The sequence below is a fragment of the Apteryx rowi genome, unplaced genomic scaffold (assembly GCF_003343035.1).
Source record: "Apteryx rowi isolate R43461 unplaced genomic scaffold, aptRow1 scaffold_185, whole genome shotgun sequence".
NCBI classification, from domain to species: domain Eukaryota; kingdom Metazoa; phylum Chordata; class Aves; order Apterygiformes; family Apterygidae; genus Apteryx; species Apteryx rowi.
In genome coordinates, this window is record NW_020448141.1 from 1,499,460 (window position 1) to 1,514,836 (window position 15,377).

The window sequence follows — 15,377 nt, forward strand, 5'->3', positions numbered from 1 at the left end:
AAAAAAAAAAAAAAAAAAGAAAAGAGGGATGGGGGAGATGCAGTGCAGCCTAGTACAATTTCCACTAACTGCCATTCTATCACAATAATAGATTTTTGTAAAGACAGCTAGTCTGAGTGCAATATCTAGTAGACTGCACTGAAAACAAACACGTGGACTCCTTAGTTCAACCCAGGACACTGGTATTTTTCCCCAAGCTGTATCTTCCTCTCAAAACTCCCCAGCAGAACTCTTGTCTCCTTAAACATACTAATTCATGATGCAGAAAGCTTTAAAATCACTTGAGTTGTAGTTCTGGACATTGACTAATGTCCGTCTTTAGCTTTTTATCTTCCTTTCATCATCAAAAAAGGAGTAATACTTCAGTATCACCACAAAGGATAACATATAACTTACTAGAGCCTATTTCTAGGATCCCAGCTCAAAACCCATACAGTCAGGACTGGAACATGTTGCAGATACAAAATGAACCAAGTTAACATAAAATAGGCAACTACAAAAGCATGTACTTTAACTTGAGAAGACATCATTTGCACTGACTTGCCTGATCACAGTTTGAAATATCTCAAGACTGAGGATATGCACTGTCACTTCTCCAATGAAATTACACTTTTACACAAAGACAAAGACGACTGATGAATCTGTTTTTTTTTTTTTAATTTCAGTTCATTTTAAGTGGAACCTGGAAAGGAACAGAAGAAACAGGGTGGTATAAACCCATGTTTTATTTGAAAGTGAATCCTCCCCACAACACAAACTGAAATAATTTAAAATCAACAGAAAACTGTCACTTCATGCTACTGATGGAGATGCTCATCTTAAGCTTCTGTTCCATAGCCTCACAAGAACTAGATCATTTTAAAAAAATTACTAGGCGAGATCTGGTCCACACATCATCAGGCATTGAAGAAAATTTAACATGGGCGATGGTCTGGCACACGTTTTCTAGGGAGAAAAAGAAAAATCAGAATGTTTTCCTCCCACTGATGTCCACCTGTCATTCTCTCCCACTAATTTTTTTTTTTTTAGTTCATATTTTACATTCAATGCTAGGTTTATTTCACATCACAAAAGGCAGTATTCTCTCAAAGCTATACACCAGCTCTGACCACGTTAAAAAAAAAAAAAAAAGATTTAAACAGTGAAAACTATCTCGTAGTAGGCACACATGGAGCACACATAACCTGCTCACAAGTGGAATTTCTTCACAAACCTAATTTATAACAAATGGATTTTTGTTTTAGCCACAGATTCACTTCAGAAGCAGCTGGGCATTTAACTACCACCNAAAAAAAAAAAAAAAGCGCCACCTTACATTTTGCTCAGCCAGAATTCACTTTGGCAGATACTTGGGTACTACCTATGGCACATGAGTAGCTGGTGACTGAAGATTAACTAGGCATGGCTTGGGCATGCTAATTTAAACATGCTACTGGCTCTGAAAGTCTGTTCATACTGTTAATGCATAACGCAAAACAATTATAAAATGAATGTTAGCATGTTAGAGATGAGTATTCATTTCAAATAAAGTATTTTTAAACAAGACTTTTCTGCACAGTTACTTTTTCACAGAAGGTCATTCTAATAGAATTATAATTGACTAATATAGATACTCTAGTAATACCTGGGTGCTGCTTTAATAATGTCATCTACGCGAAGAATCATTTCTGCTGCTTCAGCTGCGCTCAGCAAAACTTGTCTCTTGACTTGGAAACTTTCTGTTACTCCCAAGACTGCCATGTCTCCAATGACACCCTCTTTCATATCTTTAAAGAGAGAGAGACATTATGGGGTTTTTGTGTGTGTTTGTTTTTAAGAAAATTTAAAAAACTTGACAGTATGATAGCTTTCCTGCTCAAATGAACCATATTGATAGTAGGGGGAAAATTAAACAAGGTCTAAATACCTTTCACCTGAAGGTTAATGATTTAAGCTTATCTTGTTGCAATTGCATACAAAGATTTAATGTCAAAAACTTCATAACCCTGGGAAGAAGAGAGAAGATCCCAACAGGACTCTCAGCACTGTTTCTTTAGGTATAGCCACTCCCCCCAACTTTTTCCTGAAGGTTATTTTTCAGTCAATGCCTTTCTTTTTGAACTCCATATAACTAGACTCAAAGTAATTAAAGCAATTGGTTTCACAGGTGGAAATCTTCCTCTTCAAAAACGATAAAGGAATATAACAGTTTGGATGGTTACATTCTATGCAAAGCAAACAGAACTAACATAAATGTCTGCATCACCACATTGTTACACAAGCAAGCAAAAGTGACTGAATACAACCTGAAACTTCTGTTCAATATGAAACACATCTACCATTTAAGCTCTTTAGGCCTCATGTAATATATGAACTTGAGGTAGTAAATTCTTTACCATAACAGTTCCTTTCAAGCATTTATTGCTATTTCAAGCAATAAATTACAAAGTTATTGACTACAGCAACAGAAATTTCCAGTTTATACAAATAGTTCATCTTCTATTTACCATCACTTTCTGACATTATTTGATCTTGTTCACCAGAGTAGTAATTGAATCACAGCACTGACATAAGGCCAAAATTGTTTCAAGGAAGAAATTTAACTTATATGCAAAGATTTCTATTTCCCAGAAAACAAAATGAATTAAAGAAAAAAAAAAAAAGACTCAGAGTAATGGGAGTGCCACTGGATAATATAGACTTTAAAAGAACACAGAAGAAAGTCTGCACTGCAGCATTAATGTATTCAGTTCTTCCAGCTGAATGCATCAATGAAACAGATGTGACAAAGTTTAAGGAGCCTAATCCACACCAAATACCAATCCAATCCAAGTAATATCAAGCTACTTACCAAGTCCGTAAGTCATTTTCCCTTCACTGTGAGCAGCTCTGAGCTGAGCAACCAGATCTGCACTGTCACAGCCAGCATTATCAGCTATGATTGTCGGGATCTAAGGGGATAAATACATTTATTAATTACTATGCCTTACTACTTACTATCCCTGCATGAAACATGAAATATATACTTTGCTATTACTAGTTTACTATTCACTTTTAAGAACAGTAAGTTTCAAAAACATGGCAGATGATCTGTTACAGTGATCAGAAGTTAGAAAAACCTATCAAACTGCCTTTCTAAGCATGTTATTCCCTTTTGTTTAAGGCATAGTTACACTGTAGCTGAGGACAAAAGCACATGAGCAGATTTGTCACTCAGTTTTACATGGGCAGAAAGAAAAGTGTCTCTTCATTTATCATTTCAGACTAGAAATGAAGAACTTGTTTCATTTTAAGAACATTACCTTGCTGGCAAGTATTAACCACCAGATCATTCTGCTCACTGTCTAGGCGACACCTGTGCAAACTGCATATGCAAATTGCACACACTGACTGAAGAGGTAATAATTCCCTATGAAATTTTCCTATGCACTTTCATTTCCTAAGAAAGGTTTTCTCTAATTTAAACAGGAAAACTGAATGGCAATTTTTCTTCAAATTGGCAGTCTGTTAGCACACTATAAGCATTTTTTTTTCTTGCAATACTTTATTTCCAACTAAGATGCAATCATCAATTCAAGTCTAGAAACTTCTAGATAGTATTAGAGCATGAATACAATCAAATAGTACTAGAGTATCAATACAAGAACATGAGTAAAAATCAAAGGGTTGCTCTTTTCTCCCTAAGTCAGTAGTCAAATACATCAGCAGTCAAGTAAATCAGCTGAGATTTGTATGTGCTATTTCTGCTGCTCTTCTGACTGTGCACACAGAGAAGTAGAAGAGGGCTAACAAGTAAACATTGAGAATTCTATAATATACTTAATTATTAAAATACCACTCTTTTTCTTTAAAAAGAGGCAATTTTTTCCCATTCCTCACCCAAGATATATTGCTAAATTTTACTTACTAGAAAACCAGAAGTTTGAAAGCGAAGCAACTATTTGATGCCAGAAGTTAGTAAATAATCAGCTCTTGAAACTTTATGTCTGTTCTTTCAGCAGTTTGATTAAAACAAACTTACCATTCTCAAAGCCTTTGCAAAAGACTCCATTGCAACAGATTCTTTGCCAGGTGTTCTGATGGCAAGTTCTGCAACAGCATTAGCCATCAGCATCTCAGAACAACCTATTCATTGAAGACACACCAGTGTTTTATATCTGACTTGAACAGTAATACAAAACATATAACATGTACAAAGTATAAAGTATGTTAATATTCACCTCCACCATAAACAGTTCTAGTGTCCTTCACGGTCTGGGCAAGAACACAGAGAGCATCATGCAAAGATCTCTCTGCTTCATCTAGAATCTGTTGTGTTGCTCCACGCAGAACTATGGTGCAAGCTTCACCTAAAAAAGTCCAGTGCAAAAAGATTTTTAAAAATTACTTCAACAAAGACGGACCAAGAGTTTGACGAGACACAGAAAGAGGCTATCGCAAAGCATTTGTTTTACTATCACTGCAGTCAAGTTTTATGTGGACAGATAAATCTGGGGAAAAAAAAGCATGATGACATTTCGCAGGGAGAAAGAAACAACTTACACTACACTACTGTTTATATCAATGAACTGCTGCAGAATACCTTCTTTAATAGAAAATGAAAATGTTATCTCAAAGCAAACCCCTGGAAACTTACAGTATTGTCACATACCAGAACAACAAGCTATGAAATTCTTAAGTATGACAGGTTGCTACTTTTCCTGCCAATTTAATCTAACAAGACAAACGTGAAGAACAGAAATTTTGGATACTATCCTTACAAATGTTTATGCATAAGTATAATGTTATGTAAATGAAAAAAATTAACTAAGAACATACATCTTTGCAGGATTAATGTTTTATTACAGAGTAAGGCTTTAATAAGAATGATTATATGAATCATTACAAATTTCTTAAGTCAACTTGGTAACTGAACAGTGTAAATGTAGGGTAACACAAATGTTGCAATGTGCCATTAATGGTAAGACACTTACCCATAGCCACTCCAGAGAAATGAATGAGTTTATCTTCTCCAATCATGACTTCTTCAATAAGCTTGCAACTTCCTAGTTTTACTAGCTCAGGATGATCAAAGGTGGATGCGATTTCACCACCTACAAATGTAACATCATACTATAGTCAATAAGCTCAAGATGAAAGCATCCACTGAGGCAGGGACTAACCAAAAAACCAAAATCTAATGAAAATAAAATCATCTGCGTAATTGCCTAAAAATAAATTTAAAGGTAACGATACTGATAAGCCAAGTTTTTCCAATGTCAGCATAAGACACTAGTAACATACTGTTGTTTACAAGTCCTTAAAATGTCAGTGTTTTGTTTTATGTCATAAAAACTACAAAAGCTATAATGCTGTTGAGGTCTCTCTGGATAAGAGATTGTGTTGATATTTACCAATACTGAAATGTAAATGAACAAGATCTGTTTAAACTTTTAACAGTATATACAGTTGAAGTACTTATAAAATACTAAATCAAACTTGCATGTTTTTAAACTTAGGTTTGTGCCAGCATTCATTTTGTTTGCTCGACTATGTGGCTGAAAAAGACTGTCCTGAATCAAGAGTCCGGTGGCATGTTATAGCAGCCCCACTGCATGCTATTCATAAATTGATCAACTCCCATATTGTAAACAAAGAGGATATTAGAAAGAGCAAACTGTCTCTGAATGGAATATTGTTCTAATACTTCACTCTCCCCATTAGAAGACCACTTACATGAATTAATTCCCAGTCTACGTACATTCATTCCACATTAGCTTGCAGTATTCCTGTAGTTGTAGTGGTCTAAGGCAAGACAATATTTGCAGGTAGAGAGAGAATTTGTGCTTAAAAGCTTGTCCGATTTTTTTCAACTATACTACGCGATCCAATACAGTCCACCTGCTCTGCCTATAAAATCTGTTTTGAACTGTTTGAGCATAAGCAATGTTCCTCTCACTGAAGCATTTGCCTGTGTCAATTTGCCTACAGACAGTTACACAAAACCGCAACTTTAATTTTGCTAAGCTAAGCTAGCCAGTATCTTTTTCTTTCTCCCTACAAAGCAAATTCTCTATTCTTGTGATTACATTAGTAATCAGGTTTTGATTATGTTCCAGTTAACTACTGCAAAGTAACTTAGGCAACTAGAATCACTTGCAGCCTTCCAGAAGACATTTCATTTTCACTAGCTACTAGAGTCACATTAACACTGACCACTAATAAAAATATCCTACAATCACCCATGTTATTTGAAGTCTACCTCAAACTTTTAACACAGGATGACTCTTTAGTCTTCTCTATTGTTACAATCCAACAACCTGCATTTATATCAAAATGGTATTAATGAACCTGTAGATGTGTTAACTTACATTTCCTAAGTTTCATCTTATCCCCTAGAAAGCAAACATTTTTGTAGTTTATCAAGCAGGGATTTATCTGAAAATAAGTATTTTCAAAATGAACATTTCAAATGTAAAGTATAATACTGAAGACAGAAAATGAGCTAACTGCTGCTGAAGTAGTACTGAAATTTATATAATAGCTGTTAAATCAACAAAATAATTTCAGTTACTCTCGGTCAGCTTCATAGGGTCCTCTATTTATGTCTGTACTTCAAAGTTCTGTAAAGTAAAGCTCATTCTAAGCCCTTTTCACATTCACAGATTTGCTTAACTGTTAAAAGAAAGTACAAACTAGTCAATCAAGCATTAATATTTACTAGAGATCAACAAATAACATGACTTCTCCAATTTTGTACTACAACATAGTCTCCATACCTGTAACAAGAGCCAGACGTTCTACACCAGCAAAGTCTGCATGTTCAATAGCCATAACGCCAGCAGCCCCAAAGAGCTGTTCAGGGTAGTTGTAAATCAGCTGTCTACAATTAAAACATAGGCACATGTTCACGTTACACAAAGAACAAACCTTTTAAAATACCACCGTAACAAAGGATATCTACCTAATTCTCAGAAACATATCCCTTGTCAGACTTCTAGAAGTGACAGAAGCAGTCAACATGCGAGGCACCTGCCACGCAGAAAAAGTCACTCTACACAGAAACAAACAGCAGTGACAGGAAAACATATTAAACTAAAAAACAGCTATTGTTCTTTGAAATACACTGCCCCTGAAGACACTCTGCCACTACACATGGACCCATATGCTTTAAAATCCAAGTCCTTTGATCATAAGTGCCTAGCGGGCACTTAGTTGCCTATTCTAACCAGGTGCACTACAATGTGAAAAGCAACATCTGTAATTCCTTCACCAATACGAAATCCAAACAGTACAGACTACAGGAACAACAAATTCCAGTCTTGGAATATATACAGACAGCAGATCATAGAGAGTGTGTGCTTCTCTATTTATATATCAAAATATATCTTTATTAATATGTATTGCACTCTCTCTAGCACAAAGTAGCCACCCAAAGCAGGGTCAATAGCCATTTAGAAGGAATATGCCAAATTATTTTTTCCTTTCCAAATTAGAGATTGAGAGTGTTGTGGAGACTCAGTGGGAGCTGAGAAATATCACCTCTCAAAAAAAAGATGCTTTCGATCTATCTTCAAAGGAGACAACTGGGATTGCTGGGTAAAAACAGTGAAGATTCTTCCTAATATGGATCCACAGGCTTGACTGCCATCAAGCATCTCATCAATGGTATTTAACTGGCTAACACTTACAGTATCAGATCCAGAGCTGGATCTAGAGTACGCCTAGAAGCAGAGGTCAATTTATCTGTAAACAAATGACTAAATCTGAAAGTCAGAGTCAACCTAATTGGACTGCTACCAGCCTCGCTACAATAACTGACTGCTACTCTATTTTCCTTAGGACAACCACCTGTATTGCAAGCACACTAGATGACAGGGAGGGAGCTACAATTTTTTTTGCCTGTCTCAAAGGATTCTTCCATCTGTTTAACTATAGGACTACTGACTCCTTTATATTTGCACCATGTCCACTGGATGGATACTGGTTTTACCTACACTTGAAGGAAACGTATGTGAAACATGACACGGAGGGATTATAAGATCCAGAAGTGAGTAGTAGTTCTCACAAATATTTAACACAGATTTTGAAGATGGGTTATAAGATACACTATGTCCTGAAAAAGTAAATCTTTGCTACTGTGGAAAACAATGCTATTCTTACAATTCCTATATCCTTTGGTATGGTGCTAGCTAATCAGCTTCCTAGTAGACTACACACTTGAACCACCAAGCGTCAAAGCTGCCCGTATGTATGGTAGTTTTCATTCAGATGCAAATTACTGAAAGGCAGAAGTATTTCTCACATCATTAAATAACCAAAGGCTTTTTTGCACTGTGATATTTTAATAGAGAAGTATACTGCTGATAAAAATAGATCACTTGGATTTTGACATTTCTTGTGAGCTGAAAGAATCCTTAAAATGGTTATCTTCCATACTTCCAAAGTAGTCTGGAGAAGGTTCATGGCAGGAAGCACAGAGGCCTCTGAAACCCTCTGGAATTTGGAGCAGTACTCCAGCACCAGCATTTTAATGCAGCATAAAACATAGCAGGATCAATCTGAACTAAGTGCATTCAGCAGCACAGACTCTTTCGGTATCAATTTCCCTCCTAAAAGGGAGGTGTGGGTAATGCTGCTGGTATTTATAACTGAATAAATAAGTTAGCATAAAAGCATGGTGACATTGCTTCCTTTACACTGAGCTTTCAGCTGGGTTAAGCACAGACCCCTAATTAACTAATACCATTAGAAAAAAAGGGGGAAGTGGGGGTTATGGGAAGCACAGAAAGAAATACCGGCCTCACCGAAGTGAATCAATCATTACTCGTTACATAGGACACCATTTTACAGATACAGGAATAAAAAATGTTCTTCACACTCACACAACATTAAAATCTTGCTACTTTGTAACTGCATTATAAACTCTACCCCCTTTCCAAGGAAATGCATACCTGTTAATAAAACAGTTTATTCCATGCTTAAGAATACGCTCTACCTTCTCCTTCATTTTTTCTTTTTCTGCCTGTTCTATTTCTGCTACCTTTGCTGTAGAGTCCACTCTAACCCGAGAGCCAAAAATCTAAATTGAAGAAAACAAAGAGTTTAGTCTAAAAATTAAATTCCTTTTACAAAAAGTTGTTTCAAAATAGTGATTCCATCACACACCTTAATCTTATCTGTATCCATACCAGTATTTGCAATAAGAATCTTTGCATTTTCAATTCTTTTTGGTTGATTTACACCAATCTTCTTGTCAAGTAAAAAGCCTGTAGTAGTAGAAAGATCTTATAAGACTTCAAATTAAAGAAGAATAGTTCATCTAAATTATTACAAAAACTCATATTGATTATTCAACTTAATAATAATGTAGCAACATTTCCTGAAAAAATTTGTATACAGATGTGTAACTGTTTCATTTTTAAAGTGCGCTATTAGCCAACATAAAAAGACTTACCTTCATCTAAGTAAGAATCAGCCAAACTTCCACCAAGTTTCTTGATAACATGGATAGCTTCCAAATTACCAGAACCTTTCAACCTAAGAACAGCTTCTACAGCTAGCTTGACAAAGTGATCTTTATGATGAGTAAGTAATTTTGAGGAAAGAGTAGTTCCTGCAATGTTCATCAAATCTTCACGGAATTTCACTTCATCATCACTAAAATAAAGTGAGAACAATTAAACTGGAAACTCTTAAAGCCTTAGCTACCACTAATCTATCACTGTGAAATCTCCCTCTGCTTTTTCTAAGCTACATCTATCTGTATCATAATCCACTTTGAGGAATGATATAGAGAATTCCCCCAGTGTCTCAGAACATAAGCTACTATTTGAGATATGAGTTCAATTAGAAGTTCCTCGTGAAAAGAGGTTTATTTCCTGCTAGTTAAAAGTCATATATAAGCATATGTATATAGTTAATGGATGACATTTTGACATCTGCATTTCTCATGCATACGAGTCAAAGTTATTTACACTGACTAGTTTAACATAATTTCAAACACTTTGCAAAAGTAACATCCATACTCATTTTGAAGCTGGAGAAGTCACAGATGGAATATTTTTTGAAATTTGTTTTATATTTTAACCTGTTTTTGTCAAAATAATATGTCATTAAAACAATGACAAGTAACAACAAATAGTAACAATTTAGTCTTGCAATGACTTTGGAAAATGTACCTGATTTTTGCCAGTTTGGTCAAATACCATGATAAATTCTATCATCAACTTGTATGTCAAGATGTCATCAACTTGTATGTCAAGATGTCATCAACTTGTATGTCAAGATGACTACGAAATGTGGTAGCACATTTAAATCTATTCTGCTCATGGATAGAACAAGAAATTGCACAGCTCACTAAGTCAAATATCAGGAACTGTTTCTTCCCAGGTTCTTGCGAATACATAACATAGTATAGAAGTACCACCAATTTCTAGCCAAGACTTCCAGAAAATCTCTCACTTCAAAGTACATTCTACCATTTGCATTGGACTACTGAATTGGTATCTGTGGTGGATAATTTTAATAAGAAAGTAGTTTTACTGTTTTAAGAATAAAACCTTTGCACTCAGCTTTAAAGAGCTTTCAAGGCATCTGCATAAAGAAAATAAGCACATTTAAAATCAGAGTATGAAATACAAATTAACAGCTCAGATTTTTATTCTGGGGAGCAAGTCATTGTTTGTATGTTTCTGTACATCAGAAGTAATTTTAAGTAATTTCATAACACTTCTGCAGTCCATCTAAGAAAAAAAGCCATTTTTTCTTTAACTTTTCTCATCATATATTCAGCCTTTATACTATTTAAAGCAACACCAGGAATTTCCCAATGTTATATAATTCTCTCCAGTGTTTTAATCTTGAACAGTTTACATAGAGAGCTATTGCAAATGTATATTACTAACCCATGATCCACAGCAGCTTTCAAAAGAGCCTCTCTTGAAGCTTTTGTAGCTGCTCTCCAACCTGCAATAATGGTCTGAGGATGAATCTTCTTCGAAATCAGTAATTCTGCCTCCTATTTAAATAAAATTTATAATTATTTTATTTCCATCATATACTTAGAGTAATTAGGAAAGACACTTCAGAGAAATCAGAAAATTCTGAATGTAAACAGAAGCCAGACAGCTATAACAATCCAATTAAAGTAAAAAGCTAAAAGGAAGGGGGAATATTCTAGTCACCGTATTGCCTGTTTTTCCAATCTAGGCAAATATGATCTGCCCTTGGAATATCTTCTAGAAATTTTGATTAAAAAAATCTTAACTGTCATATGAATAGCAACCAGACACGTATTTATAAACAGTTATCTTTCACTTCATGTTTAAGAGCAATTTCCTGTTCATTTATACCTGCAACTCAAGGGGCATTTGGAAAAAGTCTTCAGACTCCCTTTCTGCAAGGAACTCATCAAGTTGAACAATCACTTCTTAGATGCTCTTGATCTCGATTCAGGAAGTGTGGCCACTAAATTTACTGTCAGAGCTATGTTAATAAGAATCCCTCACTTTCAAAGTCTCTTTCCTAGTATTTTCAAATTTAGAGTTCGGCAGTGTTCAGCATGCACCGTTTAAATAAACAACATGAATTCATGTCTCATGCACACAGGAGCAGCATTTAACACGCATTTTTTTCCTCCTTAACTTTGTGGAAAAGGATTTTAAATGACTGAACATCAAAACTAAGCAGTGCTGCATGCTGCTCAGTGCAAAATTCAAGAAGTAAGCTGTGACAGAGTGATACTTTTGTATTTCACTTCCATAATGAAGAGAAAATAATTTTCAAAAAGGTACCAAGTTAAAATAAGTTGTGAAGTTATAAATAATAAAGCAAGGAATGTAGTTTAAAATACCAAAAAGATGAAAAAGGCAATATTTAAGGTTTTTTTTCCTCTCAATTTGAATGGCACTGTAAAAAGTCTTGCTATGTTCTTAGAACTTTCTTCATAAACTTCAATTAATGATATTGCCTCTTATTGATATCTCAGGACTACATTGCCAAACACAGAAATATCTGAAAAATTGTAATACATCACCCTCAGTAACTCAGCTGCCAACACAGTAACAGATGTAGTTCCATCACCAACCTCATCATCTTGAACTTTTGACATATCTTAAAAAAACAAAAAACAAAAAAACTCTATTCACGTTTTGATTCAAAATACCATGCTCAACAGTACCAGCTTTAAGTACAAATATTTTTATCTCGCATCAGCTTAGGAACAAGCTTCTTTTTTCTTCTCTATCTAGTTTAAAGAGGCTGTCAAGTTATAGCCACCCAACAACTAGAGATACAAAATCAAATTCAGCATCCTTCAAATTACTGCTCTTCATTTGCAACCTAGGCATCAGTTTTGGCCTGCCATCAATCAGAAGTTACTCTCTCCCCATTCCTAAGGAAGGTCATCCAAAGGAACTAAGGCCAGACAGAAGCTCTGAGGTATACAAACAGGATCACAGAATATGATAACCACATATGCCGCATAAACTGTTGACAAACAAGAACTCAGCAAACACAAAATCAGTAAGAAGCTTGAGAGTGAACTGCTCAGGGTGCTGCTCATCATTAGAACTGGACTGTTTGCACATTAAGACAGCTGATCACAAGGGTAAACTCTGTCCAGAGAACAGTGTAAATTAGGTAATAAGAAGAGATTTAAATTGGGGAGAACCAGAGAGAACCTCTGCACCTCAGTACATTTTTGCTCCTGTTTTCCTAGTGAAGGAAGCTGGGCATAAAGCTGCCTTTGTACCTTCTGACTCCTGAGACAAATGAGGGTTGAGGGAAAACAATGTCACTACGTCAGAATAGTTCTGCAAGAGCAGCATATACCTCAATTTTATTCTTGCAGAGTTCTGAAACTCTTGCAACATTTTGGTATCCTTACTTCAGGAATTCTTCTCCCCCTTCCTTCAATTTCTCACACTATTTGAAGAATCCTATTCTAAGGACAACTACCAAAAAAAAAAAAAAAAAAAAAACAACCTGCCAATGGAGAAATCCAAAATACAGCAATGACAAGCAGTTAGAAACTCACCAACCAAGACCTTTGCAGCTGGGTTGTCAACTCCAATAGCTTTCAGGATGGTTGCACCATCATTGGTCACTGTTACTGTACTATCTCTTCCAGTGCTTAAAAGAATCTTGTCCTACAAGACGCAAGATTTAGATTAGTGCTTGAAAAACAACCTGTAACTATTAATACTATATTTACATATGACATCTGAGAACTTGCAACTATCTTACCATGCCTTTAGGCCCCAGAGTGCTCTTGACCAGGTCACCAATAGCAATAGCACCAACAAAGGATGACTGAAATGAAAACAAGTATACCTTAGAAAAAGATTTATTTCTACTTTAAGACAAGAAGTAAATGCCAGACTATCACTTTGAAGGGGATATCTTAAGCCAACCCTCCCACAGCCACACTCCTTTCAGCAGAGTATGGTTCCAAGTTTTTTAATCGCTACATTTTGATAACTAGACCAAACATAATTATCTTCACAGATATCATAAAAGCACATCTCATGACCCAAAGAAAAGCCTTCCAATGAATGTCAAGCTTCTGATCAAACCTATAGGTTACTTCATTTCTTAACCCTTACAAGTTTTCCTAATTGTCAGTATAAACAAAACATTCCTCCTACTTCTGCTATCTCCTGCTCAGAGGCATGTAGCAAGACCAACAGCAGACAGATGAAGTTCCACATCACCATAAATTGAAAACACTTAATAGTAGAAAACATCAAGCTTAATTACCCAAAGTGTTGCCAGCTTCTTAGAGAATTGAACTTACCAACCGAGCAGTCTCTGCCTTTTCTTCATCTGCACCTGCCTTGAAAATATTCACAGGAGCAAGAGAAATGGATGCCTAAAACAAAAGAGTTAACATCAGAATACTTTTCAGCTTTAATAAAACATTGCATTTTTAAAACACATCATAAGCACTAACAATCTAGAAAATATTTTCATTATTAAAATGATTTATTCCTGTATTCCTCCATTTGGTTTTGATAAAAAGTATACTCAATATAAATTGGCCTTGACTCTTTCTAAAAATCTATCTTGCAATCTCTTAAAGTAGAAAAGACAAAATCAGGATTGTGATAGCAACAGAGGATCTAAATAGATCTCCAATTCTGCTGAAGGACCTACAATACAATAAAGGACTTTCCTGCCAGCACTTGTCCTACATTGCTCAGGTAGCAAGTAATTGGCGAGATCTGACTACCTGAGAGCTCTCTTAAGTTTTCTGCTGCAGATGCTACGTGATGATAATATCTACAAGCCTCAAAGGCTTTTACCAGTATCTTACCTTATAGCAATCTCTGCATTGCTTATTCTGTGTGGCTCAACATCAGAGCCAGACAAAGCAAAGGTACTAAAATCAGTGGAACTGAAGAAATCTGGTTACTGAGCACATGAGTGCATTAATATTTGTGTCAAAACCTGATTTTTTTTTATTTTTTCATCTCCATGCAAATTTTATTAAAGCAGTAACGAATATATGCCTCTAAAATAAAAACTAGTACTTATTTAGCACCTTGAGATCTTTCTAAGTTAGGAAACCCCAAAAGAGTGAACGCCCAGCCCCCTTAATACAGTTCAGGAGCCTTTTACTTTGCTGTGTGACCGGCACCCGATATTCGCTACAGGCTTCACGTCTGTTACATCACCATCTTAACAAATTAATTAAATAAATAAATAACCGGCTATCAAGGGTGCGGTGGGAGACTCCGCACAGCGTGATGGCAGCTCTCAGCACATCAGAGGCCTTTAAGAGCACGCTTGGGCACACGGCGCTGCCTCTCCCGGTCTTCCTGGAGCAGCGGGGAGTAAAGAAGCGGCCTCCCGCCCGCCTCCAAGTCAGCCATGCTGCGGACGCCCAGCACGGGCGGCCCGAGGGAGCCTCTCCTGCGGGCGGCCGCGGGCCCCGGGAGCCTCCCCGCGGTAGGTCCCCCCCCAACGGGCCCCCCAAGCCCGCCTGGCCCTGCCCGGCCGCGCCCTAACGGACGCTCCGCGCGCGCTCTAGAACCTTCCAGGCCTAACGGCCACCCCCGCGCGAGCGCCGCGACCGCCCCGAACAAAGCGCGGCCAGGGAGGGAGAGGGTCCGCGGAGCGGAGCTGCCCTGCCGCCCCGGGACTCACCATGGTGCCGCTGACGCCGCCGCCGCCACCGCCGGGGCCCCGCCAACCGTCTCCCACCCGAGAAGCGCAGCGCGCGCCCGCAGCCCCAGAGCCCAGCCCACGAGCCGCTCCCGGAAGTTGCGACAGAGGAGCGGCCGCTTCCTCCCGCGGCGGCAGCGCGCGGCCTTCTGGGAGCCGTCGGCGGCCGTTGGGGAGGCCGTTAGCCCGCTCCGGCGCGGCAGGCAGACGCCCCCAGCCTCGATCCTTTCCAAGCTGGTCGGCAAGAAAAG

General features: G+C 37.3%; 1 protein-coding gene across 3 annotated transcripts; it reads right to left on the reverse strand.

The window, feature by feature from the left end:
• Positions 1-658: 658 nt before the first annotated feature.
• CCT2 (chaperonin containing TCP1 subunit 2) lies at positions 659-15,374 on the reverse strand. Of its 3 annotated transcripts, none has more exons than XM_026061766.1 (16): positions 15,109-15,374; positions 13,757-13,831; positions 13,207-13,272; positions 12,998-13,109; positions 11,996-12,072; positions 10,866-10,978; positions 9,416-9,618; positions 9,127-9,227; positions 8,913-9,040; positions 6,738-6,841; positions 4,953-5,072; positions 4,200-4,328; positions 4,001-4,104; positions 2,831-2,930; positions 1,625-1,766; positions 659-945 (listed from the first exon to the last, which is right to left on the reverse strand). In XM_026061766.1, exons 1-16 carry the CDS (start codon positions 15,109-15,111, stop codon positions 915-917), a joined length of 1,608 nt encoding a protein of 535 aa, XP_025917551.1. In that variant the 5' UTR covers positions 15,112-15,374; the 3' UTR covers positions 659-914. The 3 variants fall into 3 exon arrangements, with proteins under 3 accessions (XP_025917551.1, XP_025917552.1, XP_025917553.1); XM_026061767.1 differs by lacking the exon at positions 15,109-15,374 and adding an exon at positions 14,670-14,829; XM_026061768.1 differs by lacking the exons at positions 11,996-12,072; positions 12,998-13,109; positions 13,207-13,272; positions 13,757-13,831; positions 15,109-15,374 and adding an exon at positions 11,313-11,556 and having other exon boundaries at positions 708-945.
• Between the last annotated feature and the right edge of the window lie 3 nt (positions 15,375-15,377).